Source organism: Lepisma saccharinum, chromosome 3 (assembly GCF_977018435.1).
Source record: "Lepisma saccharinum chromosome 3, izLepSacc3.1, whole genome shotgun sequence".
Taxonomy (NCBI): domain Eukaryota; kingdom Metazoa; phylum Arthropoda; class Insecta; order Zygentoma; family Lepismatidae; genus Lepisma; species Lepisma saccharinum.
This window is the reverse complement of record NC_139231.1, coordinates 53,789,576-53,812,867: the sequence shown is the minus strand read 5'-3', so window position 1 is coordinate 53,812,867 and position 23,292 is coordinate 53,789,576. Positions and strand designations below refer to the sequence as shown.

Genomic DNA, 23,292 nt, shown 5'->3' with positions numbered 1-23,292 from the left:
CCGGTCAAGAAGAAATTCAAACAGACGCTGTCAGTACAGAAAGTGATGTGCACCATGTTTTGGGACAGGAAGGGCATTTTGCCCATTGACTTCCTCCCCAGAGGTGAAACGGTGAACGCTGACCATTACTGTGAAACACTAAGGAAATTGCGACGTGCCATTCAAAACAAGAGGCGTGGTATGCTTACTGCAGGTGTTGTGCTCCTCCATGACAATGCTCGTCCACATACGGCTTGGCGCACAGCAGCTGTTTTGACGGAATTTGTCTGGGAGTTGTTTGATCATCCACCTTACAGTCCTGATCTGGCTCCCAGCGATTTTCACGTTTTCTTGCACCTCAAGAAATTCCTGTCCTCCGGTGAGCGTTTTGGCAACGATGAAGAGCTGAAGACGTCTGTCACACGCTGGTTCCATTCACAGATGGCAGAGTTCTACGACAGTGGGATCCAAAAGTTGATACCACGATACGACAAGTGTCTCAATTCTGGTGGTTGCTATGTTGAAAAATAGCTGAACCTTTGCTGTACCTGTTGCCAATAAATGGTTTCCTGAAACTGTGTTGGTTTCTTTTTTAAAAAATAGGGAAACTTACTTTCTGGATGCGCCTCGTACAAGAAAAATGGTATTAACAGAAATATGTTAATCAGTTTCATAGTAAAGAGCTTCAATGTAAAATAAACATAACATGCAATCTAACTGATGTTTAGCTAAGACAAAGAGTTTCACATACCATTTTATCAACAACTTCCATACTAAGTAACATTTTGCCAGGTCCTGGGAAGCTTGTTATGTAACTCTTATCCTAGAAAAACCAAGAAAAGGATAAAAGAATTAGAACATAACATTTGAAAGATTGCAATACACAGGGTGTTTTGAAAAGTTTTGCATCCTATGCAATAATGTCAATATGCAAGATACTTACATGAACTATACGTCTTCTTAAAGCTTGTAATATCCTCTACCATGGTGTCACTACTTTTCCACGTAGTCACCATCATTGTCCACATACAAATGCCAACATCGGACAAGTTGTTGCATCCCGTTGGCGAAGAAATCAGGCATCTTCTCCCAGCACCAGCAATGCACATCTGCTTGCATCTCCGCATCACTGGTGTAACGGTGTCCCTTCAGGTACCCTTTCAGTCTCAGAAAAAGGAAAAGTCGCAAGGTGCGAGATCTGGGCTGTATGGCACGTGGGGTAAAATATCGTGGAATTTGAAATGCTGCAATGCATCTTGTGTTTGGCGGCTCATGTGTTGGAGAGCATTGTCATGTTGAAGAATTGCATCCTTGCTAGGCCTGACTTGTAGTAATGGTGTGTGGTTTCTCCAAAGTCTTCACGTACCGATTGGAGTTTACAGTGGCTCCAAAAATTCTGTGTGGACTATGCCGTCGCAGTCCCAAAATATGGCCATCAACACTTTCGCTTTGCATCCATGGCTGTCATGGGTCATCCACTGCGGACCTGATCATGAAGGCTTGTAGTGGATGGATCGTCACCTTTCAGATTCCTTGCCCACCTCCTGACAGTACTCACATCCACACAGGCATCACCATAGACAGCCCTCAATTTGTCAACGAATGTCAACGGGCGCACAACCCTCTGCTGTGAGGAATTCAAAAACAGCATGTTGTTTCAACCGCACGTCCATCTACGTCACAATTTTACTCACTATTGTGTGCATGCGTGATGTTGCAGGAGAAAGTCGATAGATGTCGGAACAGCCAGTGAATCAGCGATTATTCTCACATCAATTTCGCGTGTCTCTGAGCAGTGTTGCCAGAGTTATTGCATAGGAGGCAAAACTTTCAAAACGCCCTCGTACATACTAGCATATATCCTTACATTATCACATTCTATTAATTTTTTGGGTAACCATCGTTTACAACGGAACCTTAAAAAAACATCAGCATGTGCACAATGCACGTACATCTTTCATATTACAAATATTTAATTGTATTTTACCATTTTCCAGCTATAATTACATCGCTTAATTTCTGTCTATGGCTAGTTTTCTAGGAGAGGGGGACAGAGCAGAATTTTCTGTTTGCCATAAATTAAACAGGCCGTAGTTAAAAGTCTAATATCCTTTCACCCATCAACTTGATAGATGATTGTATCTAGAAATTTCCATTTTCAAAGCAAGAGAAAGTTCATAATGAATCACAAATGCATAATTGCAATGATTTACATAAGTACACTCAAGTTTTATATGCATCCTTTACAAGTAATTTATTCATTGTTTATAGTTGCAATTCTGATAACAATATACCAATCAGTGGTATAGAAAACTATTGGTTAAAATTTATTTATCGATATCAGCCAATATACAGGGTGACTCAATAAGTCACTTAACACTCCCAGTACAAGGCCACTGCAGCATGGAACGTGAAAATGGCGATGACCAATCATTGCCTGGCCAAGGGGAAACCACATTGACGTCACCCGCATGGTCGGCAGCCATCTTGAAATCAACTTCAGAAATTTAAATGGGAAGGGGATCGTGCGACATATCAAAATGGGCTAGAATTTCATCAGGAAATCAACTGTGACATTTGTTTTCACCTAACTTTAATTGTTGCCAAGTAAACAATTCCACAAAGTTATAACACATGTTGGCTGACGACCACATGTGACACCGGTTGTCTTACAGGATTGCAGTTATTGAAGTCTGTGGCAATGTCACGCGTACTTCTCTCCCCTGACATCAATATGATGGCAATCCGTTCCTCACGTGTTAGTGGCATTTTCGTTCAGATCAGTGAAAAAGGAAATATGCTACTCTTGACATGATCAATTCACATCATCACTCTTTTAAACTTTTATGTAAAGACAAAAAAAATTGTAATTCCCATGTCAACCAATACTACAAGATATGTACATACCGGTAAGTCAATATCCGGACATTTTCAGTGGTTGGTTTAAACAATAAATACCGCATAATCACATACTAACGATAATTTGAATAATAAACATTTAAGCAAAAAGGAAAGGACGTGTGTCACTCTCCAATGTGGGAATCGCCCTTAAATTTACAGTTAGGTGAAAACAAATGTCACAGTTGTTTTCCTGGTGAAATTCTAGCCCATTTTGATATGTCGCACGATCCCCTTCCCACTTAAATTTCTGAAGTTGATTTCAAAATGGCGGGCATCAAGATGGCTGCCGACCATGCAGGTGACGTCAATGTGGTTCCCCCTTGGCCAGGCAATGATTGGTCATCGCCATTTTCACGTTCCATGCTGCAGTGGCCTTGTACTGGGGGTGTTAAGTGACTTATTGAGCCACCCTGTATTTCTGGTACAGTGTGTAAAATGCTAGACAATACTTCCAGAGTTAAAACAATCTGAAACTTATGCAGAATGAGCAATTTTCATTATTCCCATGCCAATATTGATGAAGAAAGCAGATTTCATTTTTAGCACCAACTAATTTAATTTTGATTTTATTCAAAGCTCTAGGTGGCTTTTATGGTAAAATTTACAATTATACATCATATCTTCTTACTCATGGCAGAGCAATTATGTTATCATACAGTGTGTTTCAAAAGTTGCTGTATGCTTGCAAGCCTGCAATATGTACAGGGTGGCTCAAAAAGTCACTTAACACCCTCGGTACAAGGCCACTGCAGCGCGCAACATGGAAATAGTGATGACCAATCGTTGCCAGGCCAAGGGGGAACCACATTGCCGCCACCCGCACGGTCGGTGGCCATCTTGAATTCAACTTTAGAATTTTAAATGGGAAGGGAGTGATATGATATATCAAATCAGGCTAGAATTTCAAGAGAAATGCAACGGTGAATGTTTTTTCGACGTATCTTTAACCATTAAAATGTTATGAGTATGACTGAATTCTTGTACCAATTTGTCCTTTTCGAGGTGTTAGAAAAATGCCTTAAAATTTGTTTAGCACATCGGTAATGCATCAAGATCAAAGTGATGTCTAGGGAGAGAAGTTCGCATGCCATTGCACACGATTTTAATCGGATACATCCACGAAGAGCTGCGCATTATGAATGGTTGTCGTGAACAATTTACAGTGTGACGCTTCCATTGAATTAAAAGTCCTTCACAGTGAGAAGGCTAATGTTTATGTTCATAAGGAAGTTCATAAGCAGAATATGCGACCCTTGTCATCTGATAACTAACTTTGGACAGAAACTGCTTCACAACGTTCCCATAGTGTTCTGGTGTTTCTCCCTATTGAAATAAACTCTGTAAAAAGAACCTTCTTCCATAAGCAAGGATGAAAAAACCTGTTTATTTAACAAATCCAAGTAGCCCTAAGCATTTAAGGTTCCGTTGATGGAAAATTGACTAACCAATTGTGTTCCACACAGCACGCCACACCATTAACCTACCAGCACTAACCATTCAGCTTTGATCTGTCAAAAATGGGTTATCAGATAAAAAGCATCGAATATTCTGTTTATGAACTTCCTTATGAACATAAACATTAGCCTTCTCACTGTGAAAGACTTAATTTAATGGAAGCGTCACACTGTAAATTGTTCGCGACAACCATTCATAATGCGCAGCTCTTCGTGGATGTATCCGATTAAAATTGTGTGCAATGGCATGCAAACTTCTCTCCCTAGACATCACTTTGATCTCGATGCATTACCGATGCGCTAAACAAATTTTAAGGCATTTTTCTAACACCTTGAAAAGGAGCAAATTGGTACAAGAATTCAGTCATAACTTTGTACTCGTTAAAGATACGTCGGAAAAACTTCACCATTGCATTTCTCTTGAAATTCTAGCCTGATTTGATATATCATATCACCCCCTTCCTATTTAAAATTCTAAAGTTGAATTCAAGATGGCGGACATCAAGATGGCCACCGATCGTGTGGGTGGCGTCAATGTGGTTCCCCCTTGGCCTGGCAATGATTGGTCATCACCATTTCCATGTTGCGCGCTGCAGTGGCCTTGTACCGGGGATGTTAAGTGCCTTTTTTAAGCCACCCTGTATTTCACTGGCAACAACCCAAAGAAAAGCCCATCTAGACTGGTGCAACATCATATTTGGACACAGGAACAGCTGGGTTGTTTCTCTTTTCGGACAAGTCCAGGTTTAGTCTGCCAAATGATTCATAACCCTTTCTGCATCTGGAGAGAACCTAGTAGTCGGCACAATCCTGTCAACTTCATTGGATGCAGAGATGGTTGTATCATAATATGGTGTGGCATCATATTGGGTGCACGTATGTTTCTTCATGTGTTGGAAAGAGGAACTCTAACAACTCCAACATATCGGGAGGTTATTCTGCAACAATATGCTAAATCAGGGGTTTTCAAACTTTTAGCTGCCATGCCTCCCATCCGCTGCCAAAATCTGCACGTGCATCCCCTTAATAATAATAATAGATAAGTACATGTGACGTGACCATGAAAGATCAACATAAAATCTCTTCATGTGTTTGTTTACTGTTGGTAAACCAGTAATGAAGATATAATGTGCATAATTAATACAGGCAGTGTAGATTTTTACTGTTTATAAGCTGGGGTTATTTCATTCAGCCATGCGATATTCATGAGATAAAAAGGTAAGAAAAGCTCGATTACATCATGTTAAAAACAGCCATACAGCAACGTTTGGATTTCTTCATTTAATTGTAGAACTGTTTGTTGTAACATCTCAATGTACAAAAGAAGCGCTAATGATTTCATCTTTAATCTGTATCTAACAAAGCAGCAACTTCCTTTAAAAGGCTGCCAAATTGACTGCAAAGTGCAGGATTCCCTTGTATCTTATGGAGGTACATTCAGAAAATTCACTGTGTGGGAAATGTCAGAAAGGTATGCCAATTTCTGTACAAAGACACTATCAATGAAGTTTTCAGAATTGGCGTGATTTTCTAAAAGGTGCGAGTGCAATTCCTCTCAGTTCAAAAACATGTGAGATGGCATAGCCGATGGACAACCAACATGTGTTGCAATTACACAGATGAAAAAGAAATTATGTAAGCTTTACTGGTGACAAATGATGAAAAGATTGATATATTTTTTTATGAACACATTTTGAATTTTCAGAAAAAAGAAATAATGTTTCCACAGTTCTCGTGCCTCCCCTGCAAATCTTCGGTGCCTCGACAGGGAGGTGTGCCTCACAGTTTGAATACCACTGTGCTACATTATTAAGGGTGCAGTTTGATGAAGATTCCTGTTTATGGATGGCAACACATGACCACATAGAGTTCCCATTATGGATGAACACCTGGAAACAGAAGAAGATAACAGGCACTTGGATGACGTGTCGGGGGACATCGGCCACCACCCCAGACTCTTCAAGAGGTCAGGACTGCATTGGTGGACGAGTGGGATTCCATACTACAAAAATAGCTGGACACTCTTGTGAAAAGAATGCCAGCCAGCATGCTGTACTGCATGTGTTGCTATTGAGGATGTCACACAGCACATTAGCAATTTTGGTACCACCGGAACTCAGTAATGTGGCATGTGATGTTAAATTGTTAGTTAGCTCTAGGTCCTTGATCCTGTTCATTGTTACCAGCAGTGTTTAGATACTATGATGACAGTTATATGATAGCTTTGTGCATTTTTCTATGCATTTGGAATAGTTTGGTTGCAGTTGGATAGGATAACGTGTTGCAAAAACAATTATCCTTAATTCTTGGGCGCCAATGTATATAAACACCAGATTTAAATGAAGAGTCCAGCTTCAACGTTTTTAGATATTGAGCATTAGATTTTCAGCACCTATACATTTCACTTTCCTGGATCTCTAGAGCCCTATAAAATGCATTGGTAGCTAACGCAATTTTTTAATCTACTACAATACTGAAAAATTCATACTCAACCGGAAATGGTTGAGTAATTTTGTAGTATACAATGGCATGTATATACCAGAGACCAGATTTGGGTCCTGGACAAGCTTTTGTTGAACTTCTTGAATAGATTACACTGGTCAACATGGGTTTCGATGTCTTGCAGATGACTGTCGTCTCTGAATAATTTCAGAATGCCGATTCCAAAATTGAAATCCATTTTTTCCCATCACGTCAGGATTTTTCACAATTTCACAATCAATTCTCATATTCGCCATTACATCACATTTATTACACAGCACAACAAAATAAATTTATTCCAGGGAAATTTCGGTTGTTTGCAAACCAATATGTGATTCCGGAACGGAAGTATCTTGAATGCTGATCACACAAATGACATCCATTTTTCCCATCACGTCAGAATTTTTCACAATTTCACAATCAAAATTCTCATATTCGCCATTACATCACATTTATTACACAGAACAACAAAATAAACTTATTCCAGGGAAATTTCGGTTGTTTGCAAACCAATGTGGTTCCGGAAGTATTTTGAATGCTGAACACACAAATGACATCCATTTATCCCATCACGTCAGAATTTTTCACAATCTCACAATCAAAATTTCTCATCTTCGCCATTCCATTACACCTATTACAGAATGTAACAAAATAAATTTACACAAGGGAAATTTCGGTTGTTTACAAACCAATAGCTGATTATGGAAGTATTTTAAATGCTGATCGTGCAAATGGCATCCATTTTCTCCCATCATGTCACGATTTTTCACAATTTCACAATAAAATGTGTAATTACATTATTTCTTCAATAGATGGCTCTGTTTTGATTTTCTACAAATCCTCCAATTCTGAACCATAAATGCATGTAAAATTGTGTGCATTTAATCCACCTTCCACCTTTATATGACACATTAGCATGAAAATTATACTGACTTTCATTACGTAGTTTCATTTTTGAAATCTGCCATGAAAATTTCCTTCACAAAATGTCTAATCCTCAATGTTATAATATGGTGGGTTGATTGATATTAGTGACATGGAGAAAAATCCTGACGTGATGGGTACAAGCTGATATTATTTCTGTGATCAGCATTCAAAATATTTCCAGAATCATCTATTGGTTTCAAAACAACCAAAATTTTCCTTGCATAAATTTATTTTGTTGCATTGTGTAAAAAATGTGATGTAATGGCGAACATGGCAATTTTGATTGTAAAATTTGTGAAAAGTCCTGTCATGATGCGAAAAAATGGATGTCATTTCCGGCATCAGCATTGAAATACTTTCAGAATCACTTATTCAGTTTGAAACAACAGAAATTTCATTTGTTGAGTTATGTAATAAATGCAATGTAATGGTGAATATGAGAATTTTGATTGTGAAATTGTGAAAAATTCTGACGTGTTGGGATCAAATGGATGTTATTTCTGTGATCAGCGTTCAAAATACTTCCAGAAACAGCCATTGATTTGAAAACATTGGAAATTTTTTCTCAAAATGTCAGCTAGTGTTGCCTTCAACATGTGCCAAAATTTCATGGAGTATTCAGTTCTACTCTGGGAGAGACACTGCCATGATTTAAAGGGAATAGAAGTCATCACAGTATTCCTGGCAAAGAAAATTCCACACAGGTGAAACAACAAAATCAAAATATGAGACTAAGTGAGGCTTGGTTGATACCAGAGACTCAGTTTGAAGTCTTGGTCAAGTCTCCAATTTCTGCCAAGCTTCTATGGCACAAAAATTTGCTTTGTGCATGTAATGTAAAGAGCCATTTTATAGTCAATACTAAATCAAGTGAACATCAGTACTAATGAATAAAAAAAATAGCTTACCACCATGTTGAAAACATAAATTTTGCCATCATAGCATGCAGCAAATAAGATGTTCTTCCAGATCCTTACTGATACAACGCCACCACCAGCAGTAAGTTGTGTTACCATGTTTCCATTCTGAAAGTGTACAACAAGATGTTAAATGTTCAGAAATCCACAATTTCCTTGTTTATGTACACAAAATGATAATTATCAAACTAATCAAATGCTTAGGTGAAGGAAAGAAAGAAATTTTAATAATTCTCTGAATGTTAGTTACAATGGTTCTACATTAGCATGCAATGTTAATTTGACATTATCCATTGTCCAGTGCTTTTAACTATACTTAATCTAACACTACATTTCAAGAAAGCACCTCTTCTCTCATCTTCAGTGGTGGGGATCAAACCTACGACAGGCCTGTGATTTTACTACAAATCCAGTATGCTCCATGGCATCCTCTGGAATCTCATAATATTTTTTTTCTCCACTTATGCTACCATTTCTATTTTCTCAGGAGAGAGGTCCATATTTACTTGACTTCTACACTGTGATGACTTATGAAGTTTTGAGCCATTTCTACACTCACCTGAAGATGAGATAAGAAGTGCTCCTTGGAATGTACAGTTAGAAGAAGCAGCACTACACGATGGATAATGTCCAATTAACATTGCATGCTAAGGAAATTTTAGGCTTACACAATTAAATCTATGCGAGATGTGACTGACCTGAAACAGTTTTGGTGCCTTACAGAAGAAAAGTAATGCCAGGAATTGATTGTAGTGAGTACAAGATAATCACCTGACATTGCACCCAGTGAAAATTATTGCATCAGCCAAAAAAGCTCTAAGAGCTGATAGTCTAGCAGTAAACACTGCAGAGGGCTAGAAACTGAATCAGGTAAACACGTAAAAAGTGCAAACTTATATTTTATATCATGCATCCTTGGAGATAACAAAATGGCTTGTTCGCATTCTCGAATTCCTAAATTTAAACAAGGAGCAGCCATTTTGTAAAATGATGGGATGCTTTGAACAGTTGGGTATCAAATAATGTGCTTGAATGGATGCTAAAGTACAATAAAAGGTTTTACACTATGGCATTATGAACATGCGTATTTCATTTTTGAAGGAAACGAAATATGGTATTACACATCCTAATGTTTATTTTAGGTATTTTCCGAAACTGAGAAGTGTGTTTGCTTTCTACATTTTGTCATGAAATAATGGAAAATTCAATTAAAAAAATACAAAATAAGTTCTTAAAAACAAAATTTGCTGGCAAAACACTTGCCTCAGTCTACGATTATCCTGAGTTATGAAAACCCTGGAACATTTGATTGTCTCTGCAGCAAAATGTGGGGTGAAAAAGAATCTTCTTTAGAAGGGAATAAACTTTATATTAATGCTCCATATCTTTCACATTAGGATGAATCTTTTTTTTTTATGAGAACTGTCAAGTTTCTAATTAAAATTTGACATTTTATTTGCCACGGCACTGAAATTTCATTTCATATACAGTGGAACCTCGATTTTACGCTTTTCAGGGAACCAAGCTGAAAAACCTTACAATGTGGGAAAATGTAAAATCTGGGAAAATTTTATAGTATTTTGTTCTATTGGGCCCATGAATATTGAATGTATAATGCAGGAAAATGTAAAACCGGGGAACTTAAAATCGGGGTTCCACTGTACTGTTTTTGAACCTGAAATTCAACCCATTTTTGTACTAAGAATTGATTTCTTAATTTACAACAAATATCTGTCTTTAGGGATGATATATCCTCATAAGAGTACATCTTTTTACTGTCATGCTATGTGTGCTTTATCATGATTTTAATATTCTTCACATGTTTTTCTCACACCATTAATGTCATCTGTACCAGTCTTTATGAGCAAGTTTTGTAGCAGGAAATACAAAAAGGTGCAGAACTGAGAAAATGAACATAGTGCAATGAAAAAGTATATAATCTTGAGATTCTAAATTCTCCATTTTTAAATACAGTGTAAATTATTATATTTTTTATCAAATAATACCTATAAATAATAAAATTTTAATAACTGTTCAAATTACATATAATTATTTTTAAACTTACCGTAAAATCAAAAACAGACACATTTTTACTTGTACCACAGTAAACAAGACTAGAATCCAGAACAATGCTATATACTGTGAAACTGTGTACCCCACTCATGCTCCTCAACAACAAACCTAGAAAACCACAAAACATAATAACAATTTAGCAAATGAAGGAATAACATACAAGGCATGTCCTGACAACAGATGAAAAAGATTTACTTCTAGCAGACTGTGGTGCTGTTACTAATCATACTGGTACATTATGAAAATTCAAAATGACATTCCAATGGTTTTTATAATTGTAATTTTTTTAAAAAAATTGTTAATATTATCACACACAAGTATAAGATAAAAATCCTTAAATCCTTCAATATATTTGTGTATTGTGCATGTTCCTCACTATATAATATAAGCAATAGTAAATTAGTATAAAATTTTGAAATTACTTACGTGAGCGAGTATGAAGATTTTAAAAAACAACGTTTCAGGGTACAACTGCCCCCTTTATCAGGTTCATATACTCTTTAGGCACTAATCATAATGCCGCATCACTAAGTGTCAAAAAAAAGGATTAGGTTAAAAGGATTAGTTAAAGGTATTGGTTAAGAAACACTTGAAACAATCCCTGACAACATTCCTGTCTAAAACAACCAGTTAAAAATCCCGTTTTAAAAAAAAGTTCCCACTTCCTAAGTGACTTCTTAGAACCGGGATCTTATAAAATCGATAAAACATGTTCAGTTGCACAGCCAGCACTGTGGCACTGTACCCTGAAACGTTGTGTTTTTAAATCTTCATACTCACTCACGTAAGTAATTTAAAAATTTAGTATTGCTTATATTAAATCCTCCAAGGGTCCTGTGTTTCATCCCCACTGGAGGTACATTGCACACTGATTTGGATCCCACTTTAAACTGTAGGTCCAATCCTGATTAGTCTATTTTAACATAAAGTGAATTTTAAAACTAACCAACCTTAAATGGCCATTTTAACATGCATTTATATCATTAACTCCTTTGATTACAAGGGAACAGCATTAAACAAGAGTGATCACTAAATAACAAAACACCAAAATAGCATGATAAAAAGTAAAACAAAATCATTTTGGGGGTTTTGATCATTTTGTAGAGACATATTCAGAGATGTTGACGGTTGTATAGGAGGAAGTGGGGAAACACTGCTGTCCCAAGGTATGCAGGGAGAAAGTTGTCCAAGCTGGATAACATACAAAAAAGCATAATTGGCTCATAACAATTAAGTAGACATATGAGACATTACTGTTCCACTGCACATAAAGTTACTTAAACAAGTTACTTTAATGTCATAAGTTGTGAGGGAACCCTGAGATTGATCTTGCCCAGGATAGGTGCAGATGGAAAACTTAAGTCAGAGATTTAGTTTTGTTAGTAATTTTATTAACAGCAATATAAGATTGATTCCTTCACATACTTGTTTCAGGATATTAAAAACATTCAATAAAATAAATCTGAAAACCACCTGTGTTGGCATCCCTAACAACAATGGGCTTCTTTTTAGCAGCTACAATGAGTATCTTCCTTGGACCTTCTTTTGTGGCCTTCAAAGCAAGTATTGGACCTGCACAACAGTTTATAGGTTCGCCTACCACTGATTTTGTCTGCAAGAATTAAAACAAAGAATAAAACTGATTCACATTTTCACTTTTTATTACCAATGTGGAATTCTTACTAGTACTGATAAAACATCTACTGTATATAAATTTTAGAGATATCAGAAGTGAGTAAAATTCTACAACACAACGGAAAAATACATAATAAAAATCAAATATTTTCGTGACAATGAACTTCCTCCTATTGAAGAGAAGCAATCTTGTAGTTTCCAAATATTCTGGACTTGAACAAGCGGCTATTCAAATTCTTCTCCCCCAGGCATGACATACCTACTGAACTATCTCTTTTACCAGATAATTCCCATGACCAACAGTTAAATGCATGTTGCTTTCATTTCAAGTAGCAAGACTACAAATTGTGAGTAATTGGTGTCATTAACGGTCTTACACGATTTTCTTCTGTTATCAGTATGTAAATTTGTGACAAAAAATCTACAGGGTGGCTACAGATAAGGAGAAATGATATTCCATTACTTTTTCAGGATAAATTTTGCATTTTTTCCCTGGCAATTTTAAACTAAATCCACGTATTTGTATATGGAAATAATACAGGTTGGAAATCCAGGTATGGATTGTGTTAAGTATCTACATTAACTTACAAGAAAATGACTTTGCTTCTCTATGATTTATATTCAAACTGGAAAAGTGAATTTAGAAAATTATTACAATTCAGAAGCTAGGGAGGGATTTTTACAGGGATTTTACATTTGCAAGCAGGTTAAAATAAAATGTTTGATTATTTTCAAATTTACAACTACATGAAATTAGAGTGAATTAGTTGTTTTTAAGGAAGACATTTTATAATTTCTCATTCTTATAGGCCTTTCTCATTATTATATGTTGATATTTTGCCTGATATGAAGATTTCTAAGCACCTGTTATTTCTGGTCGACGCTCCCATACAGACAAGAAAAAAATGATAAGCCACATTTACATGTGTTTCATCTAATGTGTCTACCAACGCCTGGCATGTTCATTGCATTGCATCACATCTTTTTTTTTTAAAAAAAAAAGAAAATCAATCAAGAGACAATTCCCTGATTTTTTCTGACCTCTGAAGTTCCCTGACTTTTCCCAGTTTTCCAGGTTTTCCAAGTCTGTCGCCACCTGGAATCTAGCTACAAAAATGGACATGGCATTTGTTGTTGGATAATTCAGAAACTGGAATTATGTGATAGAAAAATTAAAATGTAATAAAAAATATTCAGCTAATTTTTGCTCAATTGAATTCACCAGAGGAAGTACAACTGTCAACTTTCAAAGTGATTCAGCAGAAGATAGCTTTGGAGTGTAATAAAGTATCTTACAAAGCAAGGTCTAGATTTCAGAAGACATTGAAATACTGAGGATAATTTCACGGAACTGTGAAAAGATGATAAAAATCAAATTGTGCCCTGCTTGAAGGAATGGCTCAATCAAGACAGGGACTGTAATGACTGATCACTCCCCTCTTTTACAACTATTTATAAGTTTCTTATTTTCTGCACACCAATATTGCTCATAGCAATGAATATGTAACCTATAAATTTCTATGAAATTAAAATGTACTGTTTCATACACAAAACTCTTTTTCACTTTGAACTTCCCAAGTATGTTTCAATGTATTATTTGTTTCATCTCCACACAATCGGTGTCGCAAGAAATTTTTGTCAGGCAGGTCAGGATGTTGACATAAAACTGATATTACAAATAATAATAATAACTAAATAACAATTGTAAAAATTATATACTAATGGCATTCTCAAATTTGTTTTTATTGTAATATAATTAAGCCTTGTTTCCATATTAAAAAACACTAAGTTGCTGACCAAGGCAGTTTATAAAATAAAGAAAAGACAGGTTAAAGCAACACATGGATGATGTAAGATTGAAGAGAGACAGAAATGCCATATTCACACACACTAGAGACGGGACATGAATAGAATGGGATTCGGCATGGCATACAGGAAAAGAGAAGAGAGAACTAGTGAGAAAATGAAAGGAGGACAAAGAAATAGAGAAGAAAGGAGAAGAAATCATGAATTGGAATGGAGGGCTCAAGATAAACAAGGAATGGAAGAGTGTGTTAGAGAAAGTTGAATGGATGAGAAAAAGGAAGGAGAGAAGAAGGAACAAGGAAGAGGGAGAAGAAGACCAGGGGAGGAGGTATTCATCCATATCCAAAAAGGAAGGAGGGGTGGGGAATGATAAATGGGTAGTTCCAGAAGATGCTAATCTTGACCTGTAAATCACCTGTCAGTGTGGTAGACCCATTAGTCATGTGTCAAGAGGCGAAATGTACTTAATTCCTTTGGAGAAATCATCCAAGATAAGGACTGTCAACATGATTTGTTTTTGTGTGGCTAGTCACCCTGCTATGTGTATATATCTTTCTGTGTGTGTATTTCTTCATTTTAGTTTAGTTCTTCATCTGAGGAAGACCCTGATAGAAGTTGGAAACGTTACATGTTAAGTGTTTTTAGATCTTAATAAACTACCTTGGTCAGCAACTTAAGTGTTTTTTACTATTATTATATACTTTGCAAGACACTTCTACTCAATCTACCAGACAACCACCACTTTTTCTTCAATTTTTTACATTTCATATATGCTCTACTTTGTTATTAACTTTTACATGCTTCACTCAAGAAAAATATTTTAAGTTAGGGGAAAATTTTAGTTATAAAGTTTAATTCTCTATATGTAGAACAGTTAATTTCTTGTTCTTACACAAATAAAAATTAAAATGACTAAACAATTTTGAATTGAGAAAAAGTTTCAAAGCAATCCAAATCCATCACAAAATATTTTACAGAGTAAAAACTTAGTGATATTTGTTTAATGTGGAAACCAGAAACCATCAATTATCCAGATTGGTATACACGTATACACTGAATATTTGTCATGTTTTCAGGAGGTCATCAGCTACTACCTTTATCAGACCTTTATGTGGTAGTTTTGAAAAATGCAAATATTCCTGTTCTAACAATATGCAAAGCTTAACAACGTAATTAAAAAAAGACAATAAATGTTGAAAATGAAGTTGGGTTTTATCATTTGTTAGATTTAAAGAACAGTTGAACAGTTATAATAGCAATTGTTAAATAAATTCTGGGGCATGAATCAGAATAGTTCTGGAAAAGTTTTCATTATTTCAAGAGGCGAAGACACTTTTATCTTCAGGGCAGGAAACCATGGTCAATACCATCATAGAATTTATTTGTCACTCACTGTCAGCAAAGTTACATGACTAATTTCAATTGATTGATTGATTTGGTGTTTAAAGTCCACTTTATGCACAGTAAGGCTAATCGGGACTGGACCTACAGTTTAAAGTGGGATCCGAACCACTATGTGCCTTCACCGGGTATCAAACCTGGGACCCCTTGGCTACAAGATGACTGCGATTGCTATACATAATCAAGTATTATTATGGATCTATACTTAGGACTAATATTGTAAAAAAATATAAAGCCATGCACAGTTAGCAATATTTATTGTCTATTCTTGTTCATTTATTTTCTTTTCATCAATATCAGAACTGTAAATGTCTATGTATCTCATTTCATCAAATAAAGTTCTGATAAGGGGAGCTTATGACATTCTGAAAATATTATAAAATATGTGTTAAGTAAATTAGGCACTGATATTTAAATTGTAAATAAACATCCACAGAATCTACACAATTGCTAACCAAAGTTCAAGAGAGTCGGGGAGCAAACTGGTCTCTACAAAGGAGAAATATAACTTCAAAATGCATACCAGCAACAAACCCTGTTACAGTATTATAGAATGATGCAATTTCCACACAGTCAAAACAGCAAAAGCAAAAAAAAAATCAACTGAAGCCAGGGCTGGCTTGGAACTCATTTGGTAAAGCAATGGTATGTATGCCAGAGAACTGGATTTGAATTTTGGTCGAGCTCCCATTTTGTACTTAAAATTTCATACACTACATTTCCTGTGTGTGTCAAAATGTAAGGTAATTAAGATTCTATTTGGAACCACTTCACAGAATTGTCAGAGAAATAAAAAAAATGTGGTTTGAAAAAAAATATATATATAATTTACATTCTTCAATAAAAACCTACTTACCTTAGGGTCATGTTTAAAAATTTTCCCCTTTGTAGTCCCAATGAACATTTGTCTCCATGAATGGTCCACGCTCTGGATTGGTTCTCCAATATTAAATATCGATACCAAATTTCCTGTCTTTAAGAACAAAAGAAGACAACTATACTTCATTGAAAAACATACACAAGTAACCACATAGAGATTCAAAGGTGTATATTAATTAAATAAACTGCAAATTTAGTGGCTTAATGCAAAATAAGGCCTCTATTTTCTCTAGTCTCATATCATGTCCCCCCTCCCCCTTTTTCCATTTTGCAAAAGCTGACGTCGATAATAATTTTGTATTAGTGGTGCTGTATGAGGACTTAAAATTTCCGTTGTTTACTGATTGAAAAAGTACATTGGAAAAACCTTATCTATTCTTCCTTTAGTGCTAATTTTCAAACCTTCAGTGACTGCATATATTGTTATCTTTTGTAAAAAAAAACAAAAAAAAACAACATGAATGCAGAGTGCACATAAAGAAGTTACAGCATCCTAAAAAAAGGAACAAGGTATGTTATTACCCCATTCCAGGGATTTATGCAGAATTTTCAATCTGAGAGCGTAGAATACATTCTCAGAGGTGCAAATGTAAATTCATCACCGAAACAGCATTTGTAAAGGAACTTGTGCTATTCTATGCTAAGTGCAAAAAATTTTAATACCTTGTAATAATTTTAGCAGTGGTTATACACAATTCAAAAGTGAAGGAACTAAATCCAAACGTGGAAGCTCAATTTTCTCTGCATCTAATCTGCCTATACTGTGTGGTTTCCCATTAGTTTTTGCAATAGGTAATGCCAGTGGCACATTTACAATAATGTTTTACACATGAAAAACTACATTTTTAAGAAAATTGTGCTAAGAGTATGAGAACTTGCTGTACTTCTTAAATATGCTCCTAACTTTTAGGTACTCTCTTGTATCTACACAGCATTCTAATGCCACATATGTTGAAACAAGTGGCTTCAAGCCAGTAAAATAAAATGCCAAAATCACACTTTATTACAACCAAATATTGTAAATAATTCAAATGAAACTGAACTTCATGATAATTCATTAATAATAAAAAGAATAATAAAAACATATTAAAATACTGATTTTATTTTATGAACATACAGGGTGATGATAAAGTTTCGATCCATTTCTGTGAAAAACAAATATTAGAATCAAACCAATAATGAGAATGGAAAACCTAACACTTAGTACCACATATATTCTTTCGTATTTCTAGATTAAAAATACAAAGTTATTTATTACTTAGGTAAAATGAGTATCTATTTTGTACACCAACAACGTTTCGGGAACCAATGTTCCCTTCTTCACGTCCTATATCTCAGCTATCCGAAAATTGTCATAGCCTCGTCAGATACTTCTAGATTAAAAATTCATACTCATTTTACGTAAGTAATAAATAACTTTGTATTTTTAATCTAGAAATACGAAAGAATATATATATAAAAGTGAGTAAATTGCACAAACCTGAAGTATGAATGTCGTAACACATAATCTATCAAAACTTCTACAGATAATGTAAACCCAACCTCAGAGTAACACATAATCCATCACAGGTTGCACTGAGCCTTATTGGCCATCACAGGTTGCACTGAGCCTTATTCCAAATGACCACACTGAACATCTGCGTCGCTGGGAGTTTTGTGTGGACGTGCAGGGTGGCCATTTGGAATAAGGCTCAGTGTAACATGTGATGGATTATGTGTTACTCTGAGGTTGGGTTTACATTATCAGTAGAAGTTTTGATAGATTATGTGTTACTAAGTGTTAGGTTTTCCATTCTCATTATTGGTTTGATTCTAATATTTGTTTTTCACAGAAATGGATCGAAAATTTATAATCACCCTGTATATTGTTAGTATAGCTCAAACTAAGTGTTAGGTTTTCCATTCTCATTATTGGTTCGATCGAAACTTTATAATCACCCAGTATATTGTTAGTATAGCTCAAACTTATAGACTATCTCACAAAAAAGACCTCCCAGACTCCATCAGGGACAGTGCTACAGGGGGGCTGAAGACCCCCAAAACAGGTCTTAGCCCCCCTAGTTTTTTGTAGAATGGTAGATGCATTTCGACCGAAAACTTAAGAAGTAGAAATTTACATTTTCCATTCTAAAACTTCCATTAAGAATGTTCAAGTACATTTCCTAGTTCGGTTAGATCACAAGGTTACTTTATCATGATGTGTTTTAAAATCAAGGGGGGAGGGCAGCTGCAGTTATGCCTGGATAACTGATCATTTGATACAAAGTAATTGGGCAATCATGAGTCGCCAAACTTGATACCAGTCTGGTAGTTGGACGTATTCAGTGGCTGTGAGATTGTTCTTTGATTGTTGGCATGTACAGCTAATCTTCTATAAATTGTATCACTATATTTCGAAATAAGTAGGATGACGTTCAGAATCTAAGGAAGTATTGTTTCTTTTCTGTTAGTTAGTTCCTCATTCGAGTACCGGCAATGGCATGAGTGTTAGCGATGTTCTCTCATTGGTTTCATCGTTACATCTATCATTATCGCTGCAAATATTTGCGAGGGAGAAATACAATAAGAGTAACCAAACTATCTAATTCATAAAATTTGAAACTTTAAAATTTGCCTTTTACGAATTTTATAAGCTTTGTGTTATTGAAATGTGCATACTTCCGTTAATGGCTGCTTGCAGCAAATAAAGTGTTAATTTAGTATTTGAATTGGTAACAAGAGGTTGAGTACTCTATCTATTCTGTCCTTCGAGAAAGAGCTTCCTTTGCAGGAGCTTGCAAAATTTTTGGATTTAAACAAGGTTGTAGATGTTCATAAAAAAAAACAGATCGTATCAGAGTTTCTTGCTGTGGTTCATTTTTTTCATTTTAGCAAAAAAAAAAGTATTCATACTCTTTACATAGAAATAGTGCTACATGTATTATTTATACGCATATTCAGCATGTTGATACCGAGTGTAGTTTTTATGGTGTATTTTGAACTGTTCCTATGAATAGTAAGCCTGCGACATTATTCCACTCAATAATAGCTTACGAAAAGGAAACAGTATAATTATTGCATTTTATTTAACATAAAAGATTTGTGCCTAAAAATACTTTTGTACATGATGGAACAAAATGCAACATCTCAGTGATTTATCTTTGCGTCTGATTATAAAATATGTCACTGGTAAAAATATAACATAATAAAGTAATAAGTAAATACATTTTAACTGGTACTAGTTAGCCCCCCCCCCCAGAATTTGACTCCAAAATCTGTAGCCCCCCACTTATTTCAGGCTGGTGCCGTCACTGGACTCCATGCTACAAGATGAAACTATAACTTTACTGCTACGCCCAGTAACAGAAACATATCCCCTTTTTGAATTTTGAAGTTCTTATATGAAGCTACGGAATTTGGAGCAAAATTCTGTTATGGCATTGTTGTTAACCTGGTCCTATTGCTGCGATAATAGGGGAAAGAGAAAAAGGATCTATGTCTCCATTTTCACATGAAATTTACTTTTTGAAGGGGGGGGGGGAATGTAATGATTCTCTATGTATCATAGTCTGCCTGTGGCAGATTAATAACCTTTTCAGGGTAGGGTATTTTTAGGTCTCCCTCTGATTACATCACCTCCAAAAAATGGCAGAGATTGAGAATGTGTGGGGCCTACTCCACATTCCCCTGTATGTGCCTTTATGGCACGGTGCATGGGAACTTGGTCATTTTACTTTCATTCATCGGAATATAGCTGCAATTGAAATAACTATTTAAATAAAAAGAATACTAGTTGAAATAAAAAATACCAGTTTCTTCTTATTATTATTATTATTTAGAAAAGTTTTTATTCAAACCTGACAATTTCTATAGCAGACACTATGCAGACAATAATACATGACTTTTGATTTTAAAGAAAGAAACTGAAGCGAAATATAAAATAGTTTAGTTGTACAAAGCAGTTGTTGTAAACAATAAATAAAATATAATTTTACTCAGCAACTTGCTATTGTAAAATATTTTGTAAGATAAGGTCAAAAATATCACTACATTAAGAAAAATTGCAATGATTCATTGTAGCACCTCGATTGTGTCTGTCTGTGAATTGTAACTGTAATTGCCTGAAATTTGTATGTTTAAAGAACAATTGCATATGCCATCAACAACACATTTACAAAGTAAAAATAAATAAATTACCTATATTATAATAAATACATAAAGATCAATGAGAAATACAAAATACATACCTGCATATCAAATTGTCGAAGATTTGAATCTAAACAGCCCGTGTACACACAACTGCCAGTTTTGCCATTTAGTTCTTTGCTGTCGAAAATACACATGCATGTGATTACACCATTATGATCATCAAATGTTTTCTCTATTTTCCCTGATAAAATGGAGTAGCAGTAAACGTTCCTTTCTGAAGCTGCGATAATATGGTGGTCCACAACCTGTTAAGAAAAAGGTTAATACACATAAAGATCAAAACTGCTTTTCTTATCAGTAAGATACAGACAATGCAATAAAAGATTACTAGCAACATAGCAGGACTCATTGATGCTCATTAGTGGAAAGAGGAGAAACCATTTTCATTTCCAAAATAATAGTTCACTGCCATTTTTCCCCAGAATGACCACAATTATTTTACCTATAATAAATTCATGAATATGCTGGACTTGTGTTGTTGTGGAAGTCATTAGCCAATTACATTGATTGCAGATCATACAACTTTGGAGGGGAAGAGGAACATGCTCATTTTGGGTGCAAGACTGTGATAAAAAGAATGATGTGCATAAATTGAGTCCTCTGATTGAGTACCACACTTTACTTCCTGAATCCTCAGCATTATGCACCTTTCCATACTGGTCTAGAAGTCTTTGAAAATGAGGTTGCTCTTCAGGCAAAAGGTTGATTTTGATTTTAAAATTTTGGGTGCGTCAGCACTTTGGCTATTTTGCACCCATCACATTATACGGGGTCCAGCCCCTTATCTTTACAAAGAACAACTCTAACGTTGCATAAATAAAATCTTAAAATTTTCTGACTTCTGTTAAAAGCTGAGGCTGTAAAGGGGCACTCAGCACACACAAGGACAAAAACAGGACAACACACACAAAATTATACTGGCCAGAGTGCCAGTCGCCAGCCTCGTTCATGTGCAAATACAGTCCAGGGTGTACTAAGTGCAAGTGAGGTTGACAGTTGGGTGTACTATGTGGAAAATCACCCCTTACACCCCTTCAGGCAAAAGGTATTTGGTAAAATCTTTGGCTTTAGCAGCTTTCAGGGAAAATTAATTACATCAAACCTAACTTTGCCTTTCATTATGAACTCTCCCTTTTATTTTTAATTTACTACCAGGTATGGCATTTCATCAGTATTCAATTATTCTAAGATGTCACCTTTCATTTCTTTCCTTCTTAATAACACACTAAAAATGCTAGAAGGCAGAAATTTATTTTAAAATTAAACACACTATACACGTGACGTTTCAACCTTCTTCAGACTCAAAATTAGGTCGAGGTTTCAAAGCGAGAGAGAAATGTGGACATGAAGAAGTTATATACGACATCGAGGAAGCAGTGCTCCAGATAAAAGAAGCAGAAAGAGGCAGAATTAGGAGGAGAACAGCAGCCATATTGAAGAAAGAAATAGAAAAGCAGGGAAGATTAGATAATTTGAATCAGAAGGAAAGAGAAGGCTTGAAGAAAATCAAGAATAGAAATGATGTAATTGTGGAGCAGGTAGATAGGGGAGGAGCCATTGTGGTAATGGAAAAAGAATGGTATGAAAGGAAATATGAAAACCTAAAAGGGGACAGCTATGAGATTTGTGGAACTGAAGAGGAAGACATTGTTAGAGGGAAGATCATAAAAGACTGTGGGAGGAGAGGATTTAAAAAGTGAATGAAGGAAACAGGAAGACTATCCAGTTTGAAAGGCTTTCCCAAGATACACAGAGAGGAGATAAAGTTGAGACCAGTAATGGATTGCAGGAACAACATTTTATAATCCTTGCAGAAGTTAAAAAAGGTAACTGAAGTGTTAGTGAAAGAGCAAGAAAGTAGAGCAGTAAAGAACAGTGAGCAGGTAGTGGAACTGATAAAAGGACTGAAGGTGAGTGGGGAAAAGATGACTATATTTAGCGTAGATGTGAAAAGCATGTTCCCGAGGATCAAGAGGGGACACAGAGTGGAAACTGTTAGGAAGAATATGGGACAAGAAACTATAAGAGAATGGGACAGTGAATGTATAGTGAGAGTGCAGGGAACCATCTGGGAAAATAGTTACTGCAAAGTGAAAATGAGTGAAGGGCTGAATATATGCTCTAGCTTATGCCCAGTATTGGTGGAATTGGTAATGAATAATTGGGAAAAGAAAGTGATCAAAAAAGGAGGGGACAAGATAATTCTGTTCAGCAGATATGTGGACGATTGTTTTGGCATATGGAGGGGAACAAAGAGGCAGCTGGACATATTTGTCAAAGAAATAGATCAAGCAAGAGGGATATTGCTGGAGCTTGAAATAGAACAGGAAGAGAAGATAAGTTTCCTAGATATATTGATGAAAGAGGAGAGGAGAGAGGAAAGGATATTGAGACCGCATGGCATCAGAAGAAGTGTGCAGCGGGTGTGTTCTGTCACAAAGGAAGTGATGTAAGTGAAGTGACAAAGAGGAATTTTATAAAGAATGTGGAAGACAGAATCAAGAGAATATGCACGAAAGAATGTAAAAATGAAAGTGTTAGCCCTATTCACCATTCATACTCGCTTGGCATCTTTAACTCATGCGAGGTTGTTAACGAACAGCATGGCATGGCAAATGAATAGACAATACACGCAAATTGGATTTTAGTCT

General features: G+C 35.7%; 1 protein-coding gene across 2 annotated transcripts in view; it reads right to left on the bottom strand.

Moving 5' to 3' along the window:
- LOC145985041 (uncharacterized) overlaps positions 1-23,292 on the bottom strand; it is a 47,502-nt gene that overhangs the window by 7,994 nt on the left and 16,216 nt on the right. For both annotated transcript variants that reach the window (XM_083118556.1, XM_083118555.1), the window contains exons 4-9: positions 20,680-20,886; positions 16,431-16,547; positions 12,206-12,344; positions 10,725-10,840; positions 8,651-8,767; positions 731-802 (exon numbers count right to left, since the gene is read on the bottom strand). In XM_083118556.1, the coding sequence (XP_082974682.1) occupies positions 731-802; positions 8,651-8,767; positions 10,725-10,840; positions 12,206-12,344; positions 16,431-16,547; positions 20,680-20,886 (768 nt within the window). The remainder of the gene's footprint in view (positions 1-730; positions 803-8,650; positions 8,768-10,724; positions 10,841-12,205; positions 12,345-16,430; positions 16,548-20,679; positions 20,887-23,292) is intronic.